Below are 15,582 nucleotides of genomic sequence, written 5' to 3' on the forward strand. Positions count from 1 at the left end.
CCCACAAACAGACCTTCAGCTTCTCCGGTGTGTGTTCGGGAGAGGAGGGTCTTCCTTTCCCACTTTCTCAGTTGGGGCTCTCACAGTATTTGGGGTGTCTCCCAAATCCCGCAGGAGCAGTTCACTTCCTTCCGAGGATCTGTGGGTCCTCTCCAGATTGCTGGTTTGTTCTTGCAGTTGATCTGGAGCTGAAACTCACAATGCAAGCCTCCACATGCTGCTCTGTCTGGAGCTGCAATCTAGTCTTGCCTCCCATCTGCCATGATCTACTCTATTTAGACAGTCATTAATTTTTAAAATATACTGTTAAATAAAGTATTTTGTTCACAGAACTAGAAAGCTTCTTCTTTCTGTGATAGTTTTTTTGCTCTGGATTGTAAATTATGAGATATTACAGTTGGTACTGTATATCAAAATAGACCACATTTTTCAAAGTAATTTTCCTGTCAGTGTGTTACGAAAACATGTTAGTAACAATTTTTTCAGTTTGTCATTTGCCCTCATTATGGTTTTCATTTGGGTCTCTTGTAAGACATAAAGATTAGACTCACTGGAGACCAGAACCACCTCAGACAGAACCGACCAGTGTCCTCTGCTTTGGCTTGGCACCGTGGTTGTCAGCTGGTCAGGAGTTGCATTGTTTTGAACAGAGGGAGCGAAAAGCTGAAAGAAAAAAAGCAAATTGGCAAGTGACCACAGAAACACAAGGATGAAAATATTCCATGGATAGAGGAAATGCAATAAGTTAAAAGCACTCAGATGTGGTGAAGTGTGAAATAACTAGTTGAACACCAGGAAAGAAAAGAACATAAAATGACAGAGATTATATTCATATGGAAAAATGGATTTGGGCTAATGAGTGTTCCTTATTTCTCCTGCTGTGAAGTTTTGAGTCCTAAGAAAAGTAAAGTAAGCGAGAACTATAGTCCTCTAGGGAAAAGTTGAGGGAAGATGTAATTTTTTTTCATTACGATTAGGTCCTGACTTTAGTAAACAAAAAAAATTCTGGAAGACAGAAATGTAACATTCTATACTGTTTCTAATCTAAACATTGTCAAAGTAGAAATGTTCTTTTAATTTGTGGTTCTAACATATACTTTATCTGTATAGCAAATAACTTCTGCAAAGACAACTCAACTGATCTAAATTTAGAGCCATATCATTGATTTAAATATAATATTGGCATCCAAAGATGAAAATATAATAATGGTTATACATTTTCTCATTAGTCTTTTCATAAGGAAAATATAGAATTGAACATTAAAATCTTACTAATAAGATGGTGGTTATTGGTTGTATATCTCTTGAAAAAATAACAGAAATTAAATTATAAATCAAGTAAACTTTTGCTTTTCCCGATTTCAAACATTTTTTAAATAATTTCAACTTTTATTTTAGATTTAGGGGGCACATGTGCAGATTTGTTAGCTGGGCTTAGTGTGTGATGCTGAGGTTTAGGGTACAATTGATGCCATCACGCAGGCTCTGAGCAGAGTACCCAGTAGTCACTTTTTACCCCTTTCCCTACTCCTTTCCTCCCCTGTCTAGTAGTCCTCGGTATCTATTGTTGCCAGCTTTAATGAGTACCACTTATTTAGCTTCTGGGGAAGATGTATTTTTAAGGAAATAGTGAAGAAGAATTCAGGGTCAGTATCTTGACCCACAACAGGTATTGTTTAATTTAGTGATTTGACTAGATGGACCTTTTTGGACACTGGATTATTAGTCAGTGCTTTGTCACATTCATTTGAAATTTGAGAACCAATTGGATACAAGCAGGGATACTAAAACATTCGTTTCTTTATTCCATTATTTCTGAGCTTTAAGTTCTACATTTAGAATGTGATCTTTCTTTGAGGGAATAAATACTTTTTTGAAATAGAGCAAAGTAAAGTTCAGAGGTTTCATATTAAAACAAAAAAATCCATCTTTTATGAATTATACTTATCTAAATTTTGGTAAATAGAAAATTCTTGCCAGGCGCGGTGGCTCACGCCTGTAATCCCAGCACTTTGGGAGGCCGAGGCGGGCAGATCACAAGGTCAGGAGATCGAGACCACGGTGAAACCCCATCTCTACTAAAAATACAAAAAATTAGCCGGGCGCTGTGTCAGGCGCCTGTAGTCCCAGTAACTCGGGAGGCTGAGGCAGGAGAATGGCGTGAACCGGAGCTTGCAGTAAGCTGAGATCTTGCCACTGCACTCCAGCCTGGGCAACAGAGTGAGACTCCGTCTGGAAAAAAAAAAAAAAAATTATTAAGTTCTGTTTTATCAATTGCTAGTGGTTCATTATAAATTCTGGAAATAGATATGGTCTGCCAGTAATATTAAGGGAACAGTAATATTACTAACACATGCAGAAATCATTAACCATAGCATTTCTTGTGCCTGTTAAAAGATGAATTTAGGCTGAGTATGGTAACTTATGTCTGTGATCTCAGCACTTTGGGAGGCCGAGGCAGGAGGATCGCTTGGGGCTAGGAGTTCAAGACCAGCCTGGGTAATATAGTGAGACTCCATCTCTACAAATTTTTTTTTTTTTTTTTTTTAATTACAAGAGGCTGGGTATGGTGGCTCATGCCTGTAATCCCAGCATTTGAGAGGCTGAGTCGGGCAGATCACTTGAGGTCAGGAGTTCGAGACCAGCCTGGCCAACATGGTGAAATCCTGTCTCTACTAAAAATACAAAAATTAGCCAGGCATGGTGGCACGTGCCTGTAATCCCAACCATTTGGGAGGCTGAGGCAGGAGAACTGCTTGAACCCGGGAGGCAGAGGTTGCAGTGAGCCAAGATCACACCACTGCATCCAGCCTAGGTGACAGAGCAAGACTCTGTCTTGAAAAAAAAAAAAAAAATTACATGTGGTGATGGACACCTGTAGTCCTGCCCATTCAGGAGACTGAGGTGGGAGGATTGCTTGAGCCCAGGAGTTCAGCCAAGGAGTTTGAGGCTGCAGTAAGCTATGATTGAGCCACCATACTCTAGCCTGGGCAACAGAGCAAGACCCTGTCTCAAAAAAAGAAAAAAAAAAAAGATGAATTTAATTTCAATTTTAAATTACTTAACACAGAAGTACTTTAATTGACTGTTACTTGTAGATTATTAGCTTCTTTACTAAGAAACAATATTTTCAGATTTCTAAATACATCACACGTTAAATCATAATATTGGTTTAGCAAAAGTATAAATTATTTTTCTGGCAACTTGCATGCCAAGATCTGTTACTTGAATTTATTGACTGATCACATTTTTAGTTATTTATAACCATGCCTGATATAATAAATGTGTTTCCTGATTAGTATACTAAAACTTAAAAAAGAAATCTGGTAGAATTCTGTTAGAAGGAAAACTTCTGTTGTGTGCTGGTCTTTGCCACTTATAGTGGCTGTGTAGAAGTAATTACAGCATGATCATATGAGAAATTTCTTTTGACCTATTATAATAATAATAAATATTGAGTTCATATATAAATATACTGCTTTTCTTTCCATGCCCAGTTGATGATGCAGGAGTTGGCCCACTTTGGCTTTCAGAATCTTCAGTGTCTGCATGAGAGCACAGTTAGCTATATTGTGCCAGGCATGGAATTAAGCACTTTACATACAATTATCTCTCATCCTCATAACGACAATGTAAGGCAGGTGTCATTATCCCCATTTTAATGGGGATAATTGGCTCAGAATCATATGACTCTTAAGTGATTAAATCCAGATTTTAAATTAGGAATTTTCATCTATTCATTTCCTAAGCCTGTGTTCTTTCACAATAAGGCTGGATCGTCTCCAATTGGAAAAAATGATGTTTCCAGTAGTTGACTTTACATGTTGTTCTTTTTGTTTGTTTGAAACAAGGTCTCACTCTGTTGCCCAGGGTGGAGTGCAGTGGCACAATCTCGGCTCACTGCAGCCTCGACCTCCTGGGCTCCAGCAATCCTTCTACCTCAGCCTCCTGAGTAGCTGGGACTACAGGCATATGCCACCATACCCAGCTAATTTTTTTGTATTTTTTGGTAGAGACGGAGTTTCACCGTGTTGCCCAGGCTGATCTGGAACTCCTGGGCTCAAGGGATCCACTCGCCTCGGCCCAGGAGGTCGAGGCTTGAGCCTAGAAGGTTGAGGCTGCATTGAGCCGAAGTCCTGCCACCACACTCCAGCCTGGGTGATAAAGTGAGAGCCTGTCTCAAAAACAAAAACAAAAACAATCAAACAAACAAAAACACAGACGATCCCTATCCTTTAAAATTGACACTTTAAAAGTGATCATCATGAAGTATTAAGAGATTATATTACTGGGTAAGAGCCCTTCAAATGTCTTCTACATTTCATGGGCCTTATTGGAAATTTTTTTCACAATCTAATTATATTTCATTTAATTTAATAAATTATATTTGTTAAGTACTTATTAGTGCCAGGCATTTTCTAGGTGCATAATTCTCCTAATATCCTTCAGAAAAGGATACACAGACATGACGAGTAAGAATTTGTGACTATCCCAGTGGATTGTCATTAGATTGTCTGAGATTCCTTCTAGTGCTAAGATTCTGAAGTCCATGATGATAAAATCATCATTCATGAAGTAAATACTTTATAAAGTTAAAAAGCAGAACATGACAGTAAAGTTACTTTCTTAGGTTATGCAGGAAATTGGGGGAAGGGAGGCAGGATGGTGTCAATGGGAGGAAAATAATCCACATGGTTCTATTTTTAACTAGTCAGTTGTTGTTTTTTTAATCACATTTCTAAAATTCCCTTTTGGTAAGCAAGAACCAACCATCTAATTTGACTCTTTCCTTATTATTGGGTTGGAATTGAGACCTGGTGATTCCATTCAGATGTTTGTAAATACTTTATTGCACTGAAGTCTGGTATGTGTATCTAGGCCCTCTTTTCATTTCCCTTTGAAGCACCTGAAAAATATACCTTAATTTTTCTGTCTCTTCTCACCACTCCTTTATATTGCTTTTTAGTGAGGTTTTAGGAATGTGAGTAGGATGAATTGTAACTGAGCTTAGCTGCTCTTTTAGCTTTCTGGAGCTTCCCAAATAATTAAGAAAGGCATTTGGTGACTTTGGGGGAATGGGTTAGGTGGAAGGAAGGAGAAGGAAATGACTAAACCCACTAGAGACAAACAGTGTAAGCATTGGTAACAAAGATTATTGTAAAAAAGATATTGTAACAGAGATTATCGGCAACACATCTATGCAGCTTCTTTCCATTCCCAGTTGATAATGTGGGGGTTGGCCTACTTTTTTGGCTTTCAGAATCTTCAGTGTCTGCATGAGAACACATTTAACTACTTCCCTGCCCTATCCCTATGATTCTTTTTTTTTTTTTTTTTTCTTAAAGAGACAGTGTCGTGCCCTGTCACCCAGAAAGGAGTGCAGTGGCTTGATCATAGCTCATTGCAGCCTTGACCTCCTAGGTTCAAGCAATCCTTCTGCTTCAGCCTTCCTAGTAGCTGGGACTATAGGCACACACCACCATGCCTAGCTAATTTTTTATAATTTTTTTGTAGAGACAGGGTCTCACTATGTTGCCCAGGATGGTCTTGAATGCCTAGCCTCAAGCAGTCCTCCTATCTCAGCCTCCTAAAATGTTGGGATTACAGGGGTAAGCCAATGCCCTTGGCCTCTATGATTCTTGATATGCACATATAAAGGACCACTAATAAATGTTTTCACAAAGTGAGAACATTAAGATAGACCAAGACAAAAAGATAGGCCAAGACAAAAAGATAGGCCAAGACAAGAACTTCATAAAACTTCTACTTCAGGGCATTAAGAAATCAGTTGGGTGGGGCACGGTGGCTCACGCTTGTAATCCCAGCACTTTGGGAGGCTGAGGCAGGCGGATCACCAGGTCAGGAGATCAAGACCACGGTGAAACCCTGTCTCTACTAAAAATACAAAAAAATTAGCCGGGCATGGTGGCAGGCGCCTGTAGTCCCAGCTACTCAGAGAGGCTGAGGCAGGAGAATGGCGTGAACCCGGGAGGTGGAGGTTGCAGTGAGCCGAGATCGTGCCACTGCACTCCAGCCTGGGTGACAGAGTGAGACTCCGTCTCAAAAAACAACAACAACAAAAAAAAACCTGAAAGAAATCAGTTGGACATGTGTTTTATTGTTTTACATAGTACAGTTTTTCTAATTTGTTTTGCATCTGCAGTAGTATAAAAATATTTGCTAGATGTGTAATTTGACAATTTTTGTTTTGTTGTTTTTTGCTTTTTATTTTAGAGGTGGTGTCTCACTTTGTTGCCCAGGCTGAAGTACAGTGGCTATTCACGGGCATAAACATAGTGCACTACAGCCTCAAACTTCTGGGCTCAAGCGTTCCTTCCACCTCACGCTCCCAAGTAGCTGGGACTACAGACACTTACCACCATAGCTGGCTTTGTCTGAGAGTTTTAGGAAAAGTTAAAGGAAATATTAAAGAACCTAAAATTCTGTGTAAAATAATATCAGATTTCTGGGCCAGGCGCGGTGGCTCACGCCTGTAATCCCAGCGCTTTGGGAGGCTGAGGCGGGCGGATCATGAGGTAAGGAGTTCGAGACCAGCCTGGCCAACATGGTGAAACACCGTCTCTACTAAAGATACAAAAAATTAGCTGTGGCATGTGCCTGTAATCCCAGCTACTCGGGAGGCTGAGGCAGGAGAATCACTTGAACCTGGGAGGCAGAGGTTGCAGTGAGCCGAGATCACGTCATTGTACTCCAGCCTGGGCAACAAGACAAGAATAATAGTAAAAAATAAAAGTAAAAAATAAATAGTAAAAAAAAGAATAATAATAAAAATAAAAATAATAATAATAATAGGAGATTTCTAATTGTGCCTTATGGATATTTCATAGCCCAGCATTGAACCAAATAGGTGTTAGAATCCTAATGGGAGAACAAAACTCAAATATAAGAAATAACTAGTCCAAATCAAATAAAATCTACACCCTTTACATTTCTGCAAAATGTTAATTTCACTGCCAGGCAAACTGATGACATTTATACTGTTTGCCAACTGTGAATAAAGGAATTTTTTAATTATAGGAAGGAAGTAAAATATTGTGATTACCTTTAGAGAGTCAAGACATAGACATAAACGACTTATACAGATTATGATGATGAAATGAAGCCCTACCCCCAAAGCATAGGCTTCAAATTGAACCCCCTCTCCCGTCCTATCTGATTTCTTTGTTCACTTATAAGTCAGGTTTATCATGATCTAATTTTTTTGTACAGTAAAATGTATACTTTTTAATCTACAGTTAGGAGTTTTGACAAATGCGTGAAGTCATACAACCACTAGCATCACAGTAAGTATGTAGAGTATTTCTATCACCCCCCAAAGTTCCTTCATGCTCTTTTATAGTCACATCTTCCCACCACCTCAAACACTTGGCAACCACTGATCAATTTTTTTGTCTGTGTAGTTTTGTCTTTTCCATAATGGCATTATGTAGTTTTTTGAGTTTAGCTTCATTCACTTAGCACAGTGCATTTCAGATTCAATCATGTTGCTTCATACAGTTGTTTATTCCTTTTTCTGAGTGGTAATCCACTTTATGGATGGACTAAAGTTTTATTTACCTGTTGACCAACTGAAAAACAATTTTAGCAATAATGAATAAAACCACCCCAAACATTTGCATAAGTTTTTGTGTAAATATAAGTTTTCAATTCTCTTGTATGAATACCTAGGAGTGGGAGGCTGGAATATATGGTAATACAATATTTAACTGTATAGGAAACTGCCAAACTGTTTTCTCAAGTGTCTACGTTATTTTGCATTCTCACCAGCAGTATATTAGCATTCCATTTGTGCCACATCTTTACTAACAGTTGGTATTGTCAGTTGGTTTCTTTTTTTTTTTTTTTTTTGAGTCAGGGTTTCACTGTTGTTGCCCAGGCTGGAGTGCCATGGCACAATCTCGACTCACCACAACCTCTGCCTCCTGGGTTCAAGCGATTCTCCTGCCTCAGCCTCCCAAGTAGCTGGGATTACACAGATGCCCCACCACATCTGGCTAATTTTATATTTTTGGTAGAGGCGGGGTTTCTCCATGTTGGTCAGGCTGGTCTCGAACTCCCGTGATCCACCCACCTCGGCCTTGCAAAGTGCTGGGATTACAGGCATGAGCCACTGCGCCCTGCTGGTTTCTTTCTTTTTTTTTTTTTTTTTTTTTTGGCGGTGTTGGGGGGGGTTCTTGTTTTAGCCTTTCCAACAGGTATGTGGCGGTATCTCATTGTGATTGTAAATTGTATTTCAGCAGGTGAGTGAGACTGTAGGACTGTTAGCTGGTCACTGTATATTGCCTTCGTACTTGTGACAAGAGTACTTGTCTTAGAATAGGAAATCTCTATCTGGAGTCATGAATTAGAGCAGTGGTTCTCAACAGGAGCAACCCTCCCACCCTACTTCATGAAATTGATCTGGAGACATTTTTGGTGGTCACAGTTGGAGGGACTGTGCTACTGTCATCTAGTGGATAAAGGCCAAAGATACTTCTAAACATCTTACAATACACAGGACACCTACTCTTTACCGCAAATAATTATCAAGCCCAAATGTCAATTAGTGCATAGGTTGAGAAACCCTGAATTAGGGCAACCAGCATATCAGATATTAAAGTCATCTACCAAATGTATTTGTATTAAGGATAAGACATTCAATTGAATGTCTCAGTCATCTCACAAGGATGTGATCCTTGAAAGTCCTGTGAAGTTGGAAAATTGAGGATGAGTCATTCCATCAATGTCATGTACACTACCAGGCAACTCTAAAGAGTCCAGTTACGTTTTGACAATGTTTAACAATTTACTCCAGTGACAGTATTGCCATCAATTGTATTAGAAAAAAATTTGTGTAACTTGCTATCCCACATAGCTCTAAGTGTAATTTGTGCACATTAAATAATTTCAAATACTTGAATTAATCTGGGAAGCTTGGTAAGCTCTGACAATATCATATTGATTTGTCTTTCAGTGCTAAGACCAATGCATAGGAAAAATTTTCTTTTTCCCAAGGTGGCTGTTGCCTACTTTGAATTTCCATTGGGGTTTGGGGCTTTTGTTGTGCCTTGCTTTGCTTTTATTTGAAATTAGTTTCAAGCCTATATTCTGTAACCCCTAGGCATATTCTCACTTAGCCTACCAAAGCTGGGGGGTTTGGGGGAGTGCTGCAGACCAGATGATGTGTGTATATGTCACTTTTTCATGTCTGAGAAAAATCATTCTACCTCGAATTACTAAAGTATACTCTTAAAGCAGGATTATAGAGACCATTCCTTGAAAATCATTATCCAAATTCAAAATGTAAAAGACAGTGCATTCTGCCAAACTCTTTTCAGTGGTTTATTTTGGTTACTTTGGAAAAAAATGTTGCCAGGTTCACTGTAAGTGTTTAGTTGTCTAGCCCTTGTTTATTACTTTATATTTGCATTTCTCTGGAATCAAAGATGAAAATTTGGCTGCTGCTTTGTACTGTCAGAAAATAACAGATTTCCTTATTTCAACAAGGAGATTCAACACAAAATTGGGCTGTAGCTTTTAATGAGCTTGGTGACGTTCAAGGGACCAGTCCAAACACATTTTGTGTTACAAGTAAGAGCAGATGTTTTTAAGTATATGCAGAATACAGTGAGCCCTACCCTAAACCTCCTCTCATTGCTATTGTCTTCTCAAAAGTCATTTCGTGACCAAGTTAGGTTCAAGGTAGCAAATGTGGTCCTTTACATTTATCATGCTGCCCATTAGAGGGCAGCAGTATACAGACTCAGGAGCCAGAAAACCAAATATTACTGTATTCTGGGGCATGAGTCTTTTTCGAATCTTCTAAACACAGCTAAATATATCATAATTTAACAAAATCCCTAATCTGCATTTTGGTGTAGGATATCTATACAACTACAGATATTCAACTTTGAACTTTGTTTTAACATGATCTTTTGAATGCTTATAATTCTAAATTGTGTATGGATTTGGTTTACAATATTTCTAATTGCTTCTGGAAAGACTGTTAATAACTTATAGCAACATATTTTTTACATAAATGCTTTCTTTTTAAAACTTATTGGAGGGCTGGGCGTGGTGGTTCACGCCTGTAATCCCAGCGCTTTGGGAGGCCGAGGCTGGTGGATCACGAGGTCAGGAGTTCGAGACCAGCCTGACCAACATAGTGAAACCCCGTCTCTACTAAAAATACAAAAGAATTAGCCAGGCGTGGTGGTGCACACCTGTAATCCCAGCTACTTGGGAGGCTGAGGCAGAAGAATCATTTGAACCTGGGAGGCAGAGGTTGCAGCAAGCAGAGATCGCGCCACTGCACCCCAGCCTGGACAACAAAGTGAAACTCTGTCTCAAAAACAAACAAACAAACAAAAAACATATTGGATACTACTACTATAATTACTAAAATATAAGTAGTTGGTAATGTGATGGAAATCTTGGGAGAAACAGATGGCTTTAGTTATAGAAGCATGGTACCATGCCATAGAATATGCAAAGAATAAGAGAATAAATATTTTTAAGTGAATGTAGCCAAAATTTTTGGAAAACAGACTTTAGATTCATTCTGGGGTGGGGTGGGTGGGTGTGTGTGTGTGTGTGTGTGTGTGTGTGTTCTAACAGCTTTACTGTAACAGCTCGTTCAATACTCATAAGAACCTTATGAAGTAGGTACTATATTATTATCTTCCTTACAGATGTGAAAACTACAACACAAGGGGTAAGTGAATTGGCACTGCACCAGGTCACACTACTAGTAAGTGGCCAAGCTAGAGTTTGAAACGAGGCGTTCTGAAATCAGAGATCATGAACTAAAAATATTTTGTTATACTACCTCTCATTGAATTGTCTAACCTTTCCGCCTGAATTGTCATGCCACCTATCTCTATCATATTTTCTCACATAGTCCTGTTTTGGGGCTCTCTATTCTATTCCATTCATCCTTTTAACCCTTCACTAATAACAGTTGTTGTACTGTATTAACTGTTAAAGGTTTATGTAAGTTTTGATATCTGGAAATCTTAACTCTACCACTTAACTCTTCTTCAGAATTTCCTTGACTATTTTTGGTCTTTGTATGTCCTATAAAGTTTAGGATGAACTTACCAAATTATAGACCAACTCTTTAGAGATTTTGACTAGAAGTGATATGTGCATCCTTCTTTTTCTTTTTTTTTTTCGTTTCTTGAGACAAGGTCTCACTCTGTCACCCAGGCTGGAGTGTGGTGGTGCAATCACAGCTCACCACAGCCTCCATCTCCCAGGCTTAAACTATCCTCCTCCCTCAGTCCCCTGAGTAGCTGGGACTATGGGCAGGCACCACCATGCCTGGCTACTTTTTTATTTTTTGTAGAAATGGGGTCTCACTATGTTGCCCAGACTGGTCTTGAACTCCTGGACCAAAGTGATCTGCCCACTCCGAACTCCCAAAGTGCTGAGATTACATAAGCATAAGACATTGTGCCTGGCCAATGCATCCTGCTTTTTCTAAACCACCCCAAGTCATTTTTGGAAAAAGACAGAAGACAGATAATATAACAATAGAAAAAAAAATATATATATATATAACTAGAAAAAATACTGGTGTTACTAAGATTATTTCTACTTTTATTTTTCCAAGTTTTAAATTTTATTATAAATATTTACTTCATGGGCAATATATTTAGAGTTTTAATTTTTATTATAAAGAAAGTATAAATAGAAACCAAAGTAATGAATATACTTTAAATAATTCAGACCTCAAGATCCACCTGAATTACCTGGCCAGCCTGAAAAAAAGATATCTACCCAATGTGTTTTAGAGAATTGATATTTATTATTTTTGGGAAGACAGTATATGAGTAAGAGTCATGCCTAAAGAACAGAGAAGAACAAAAATACTGCTTTTTGAAAAGGGCAGTTTTAGACACTACAGGCCAGTGACATTGGTGTTAAGTCCAGACAGAATTGTAAAACAGTTTTTCAACATTTGGTTCAGAAAGAGTGATTACTAAGAGTTGGACTAAGGATTTACTTACTTATTTTTCCCTGTCTTTGCTAGATATGGGGGGAAATACAGAGCATGTATGAGAGCTGCTTTGGCAAGAACAGATTTTAAATCTGATTTCACCTTCTGAGGAGCCTTATATAAGATAAGCTTAATTATATAACTTAGGCAAAGTTGTTTGTCCTGCATCACATAATAAGGATTAGAGCAAGAACTGGAACCCATCTGTTTTGACACTTAACGGCAGTGGGAGGAAGCAGTGTGTTTCTATTATATTGCTGAGGCATACTAACTATATCATTTGCCTTAGCCCAGCGTTTTCTTTATCTAGGTCTGGGCCATATAACCAAAAAGAATTGTGGGGAGCAGCCCTAAGAAGTGATGGCAGTTGGCCATTTTAACTGTCAAGAGGATGTATGGGAGGCCGAGGCAGGTGGATCATGAGGTCAGGAGATCAAGACCATCCTGGCTAACACAGTGAAACCCCATCTCTACTAAAAATACAAAAAATTAGCCGGGCGTGGTGGTGGGCACCTGTTGTCCCAGCTCCTCGGGAGGCTGAGGCAGGAGAATGGTGTGAATCCGGGAGGCGGAGCTTGCAGTGAGCCGAGATCACGCCACTGCACTCCAGCCTGGATTTAGACTCCGTCTAAAAAAAAAAAAAAATTTTGATATATGGGATAGTATTGAGTTTAATCTACAGCATCAATAACATAGGTTCAGTGGGAATAAGGAATTTTCTGGTTGCAAAGAATAAGTGTTAGAATTGGTGAAGAATAGTTGTAAAGCAGCCTTCCCTAGAGAACTTTATAAAAGAATGGATTCCATTCTACCTGGAGTGTTTGAGATCTAATCCTGCTTAACTGGATGACTAAAAAGTTCATGCCAACCCCAAGAGTCTACAAAAATATTAGCTGACACATTTAATTCAATTCTTGCAATCCTTATGTGTGTTCAGCATTGTGTCCCCCTCATTAAGATGCAGTGGGAAGAGCTTTAGAGTGCCTGCTATGTGCCAGGCAGTTTCTAGATGCAGTAGGTATACATCTACCCTCATGGAGCTTTATTTTATGGAGAGAAGGATAGACAATAAACAAGTTAAATAAAATGTAAAGTATGTGAGAGAGTGATAAGTGATATAGAGAAAAATATAACAGGGATGGGGTGTGTTGGGGGAGAGAGTATAATTTTAGATAAGGTGATCGGGAAAGGTGGCTTTTAGCTAAGAAATGCAAGAAAGGAAGGAGGATGCTGTACAGATTCATGGGGCACAGGCATTCCAGGCAGAGAGAACAGTTAAGTGCAAAGGCTTTGAGTCAAGAACAAGAAGTTCTGTGTGTCTAGAGCAGAAAAAAATGAAAGAAATCATGGCAGGACACATCATATAGAAAGGCCAGATCTTGTAGGGAGTTGTAAGTTGTTTCAAGAACTTTGGGTTTTATTGTGAGTGAGATGACAAGCCATTGGAATGAACAGAACGGTTATATGATGAACTGACATACTCTTAACTAGATCACATAGTCTGCAGTGTTGAATGAAGGAGTACAGGTGGAAGCAGGGAGACTAAGAGACTGTTGTACTGCTGTAACATGAGGTGTTGACTTGAACCAAAGTGTTGTGAAACTGGCCAAGTTGTAAACATTTTAAAGGTAAAGTCCACAAGATCTGCAGAGGAATGGTTAGCTGGGTGTTAGAGAATGGCATTAAAGATAACTCTAAGCTTTTTGTCTAAATGATTGGAAAAAATAAATGTGCCATTTATGATGTGAGGAAGACTGAAGAAAGCAGGGATAGAGGTGGGTGAAGATTAAGAGCTCCATTCTGGACATAGGTTTAGAATTTTTTAAAAAATCCAAGTGAAAATATTGTATAGAGAGTTAAACATGTGGGTATGGGGTTTAGGAGAAAGCTTGTTTAAAGAAAAACACTTGTGAATTGTTGGTATTTTTATGGTTTAAAGAGGAGACTGGAAGTGATCACCAAGGAATGAGTGTTAATAGAAAAAAGACCCAAGGACTGAGCCCTGAGATATTCACATTGTTAAGAGATTAGGGAGATGAGAAGGAGACAAAGATGTAGCAAGAAGACCTAGAAACCAAGTAACGAAAGTGTTCATGGAAGAGGAAGGCAGATGCCAAACTGTATCAGATGCTGCTGATAGAGCATGTAAGAAGAAGTAATATTTTGGTACTTCATGTTTTATGGCGTATATATGAATGTATGTATAACCACCCAGCTCGTGTCCCTGTAAGCTCTCACTCCCTTCCTGGTGATCTGCCATTGTTATTTTAACTTGGAGTAATTTTACCTATGTCTGATATTACAGGAGAATCCAAATCCTCATATGGCATTCCAGAAAGTTCCACGGCCAACAGAAGGATCCCACTTGCGAGTTCATATTCTTCCTTTCCCAAAGATTAATGAAGCCCGGGTTCAGGAATTAATACAGGAAAATGTTGCTAAGAACCAGAATGCACCTCCTGCCACACGAATAGAAAAGAAATGTGTTGTGCCAGCAGGTCCACCTGTTGGTATGTATTTGTCTGTCTGTTTTAAAAGTAAACTATTTATAAAGATGTAAGACCCAAAAAGGAAAAGTGTGCAATTTGATGAATTTTCACAAAGTGAACAAACTCCTGTAGCTAGAATCAGAGCATTATCAATACTCAGAAACTGTTTCATTCACTGCCTCCCAAAAAGAGTAATCATAACCCAACCACTGCCACTATAGAATCTTTTCTTTTTTTAATAACAGCTTTATTGAAATATAAGTTACATACTGTAAATTCGCCAATGTAAAATGTGCGATTCCATGATTTTTAGTATATTTACAGACTCATTCAACCATTATTACTATTTAATTTGAGAATATATATATATATATATAGAGAGAGAGAGAGAGAGAGAGAGACATGGAGTTTCGCTCTTGTTGCCCAGGCTGGAGTACAATGGTGCGATCTCGGCTCACTGCAACTTCTGCCTCCTGAGTTCAAGCAATTCTCTTGCCTCAGCCTCCTGAGTAGGCTGGGATTACAGGCATGCGCCACCTCGCCTAGCTAATTTTGTATTTTTAGTAGAGACAGAGTTTCTCCATGTTAGTCAGGCTGGTCTTGAACTCCCGACCTCAGGTGATCCGCCCATCTTGGCCTCCCAAAGTGCTGGGATTACAGGCGTGAGCCACTGCACCAGGCCTCGTTTATTTTTAAATGTCTGAATAATACTCCATTGTTTGGATATATATCACATTGGTTATTTATCCATCAGTTGATGGATATTTGAGTTGGTTCTACATTTTGGCTATTATGAATAATGCTGCTGTGAACATTTATGTGCAAGATTTTGTGTAGATATGTTTTCAGTTCTCTTGGATGTATACTTAGGATTGGAATTGCTGGGTCATATGGGAATTCTGTGTTTAATGTTTTGAGGAGCTGCCAAACCATTTTCCAAAGCAGTTGTGCCATTTTAGATTTCTTTCGTTCTAATTTCAGCCACTGATACTGAACATTTTTTCATGTGCTATTGGTCATTTCACTGTCTCTTTGCCCATTTTGAAATTGGGCTATTTGCCTTTTTATTATTGAGTTGTAACCATACTCTAT

The 15,582-nt window shown here is 38.8% G+C and overlaps 1 protein-coding gene across 10 annotated transcripts in view; it reads left to right on the forward strand.

Annotated features, from left to right (window-relative positions):
* SBF2 (SET binding factor 2) overlaps nucleotides 1–15,582 on the forward strand; it is a 544,825-nt gene that overhangs the window by 323,085 nt on the left and 206,158 nt on the right. For all 10 annotated transcript variants that reach the window (XM_063728148.1, XM_054524676.2, XM_054524670.2 and 7 more), the window contains one exon: nucleotides 14,307–14,511. In XM_063728148.1, coding sequence (XP_063584218.1) covers nucleotides 14,307–14,511 — 205 coding nt within the window. The remainder of the gene's footprint in view (nucleotides 1–14,306; nucleotides 14,512–15,582) is intronic.

This window comes from Pongo abelii, chromosome 9 (genome assembly GCF_028885655.2).
Source record: "Pongo abelii isolate AG06213 chromosome 9, NHGRI_mPonAbe1-v2.0_pri, whole genome shotgun sequence".
In the NCBI taxonomy this organism is placed as follows: Eukaryota; Metazoa; Chordata; class Mammalia; order Primates; family Hominidae; genus Pongo; species Pongo abelii.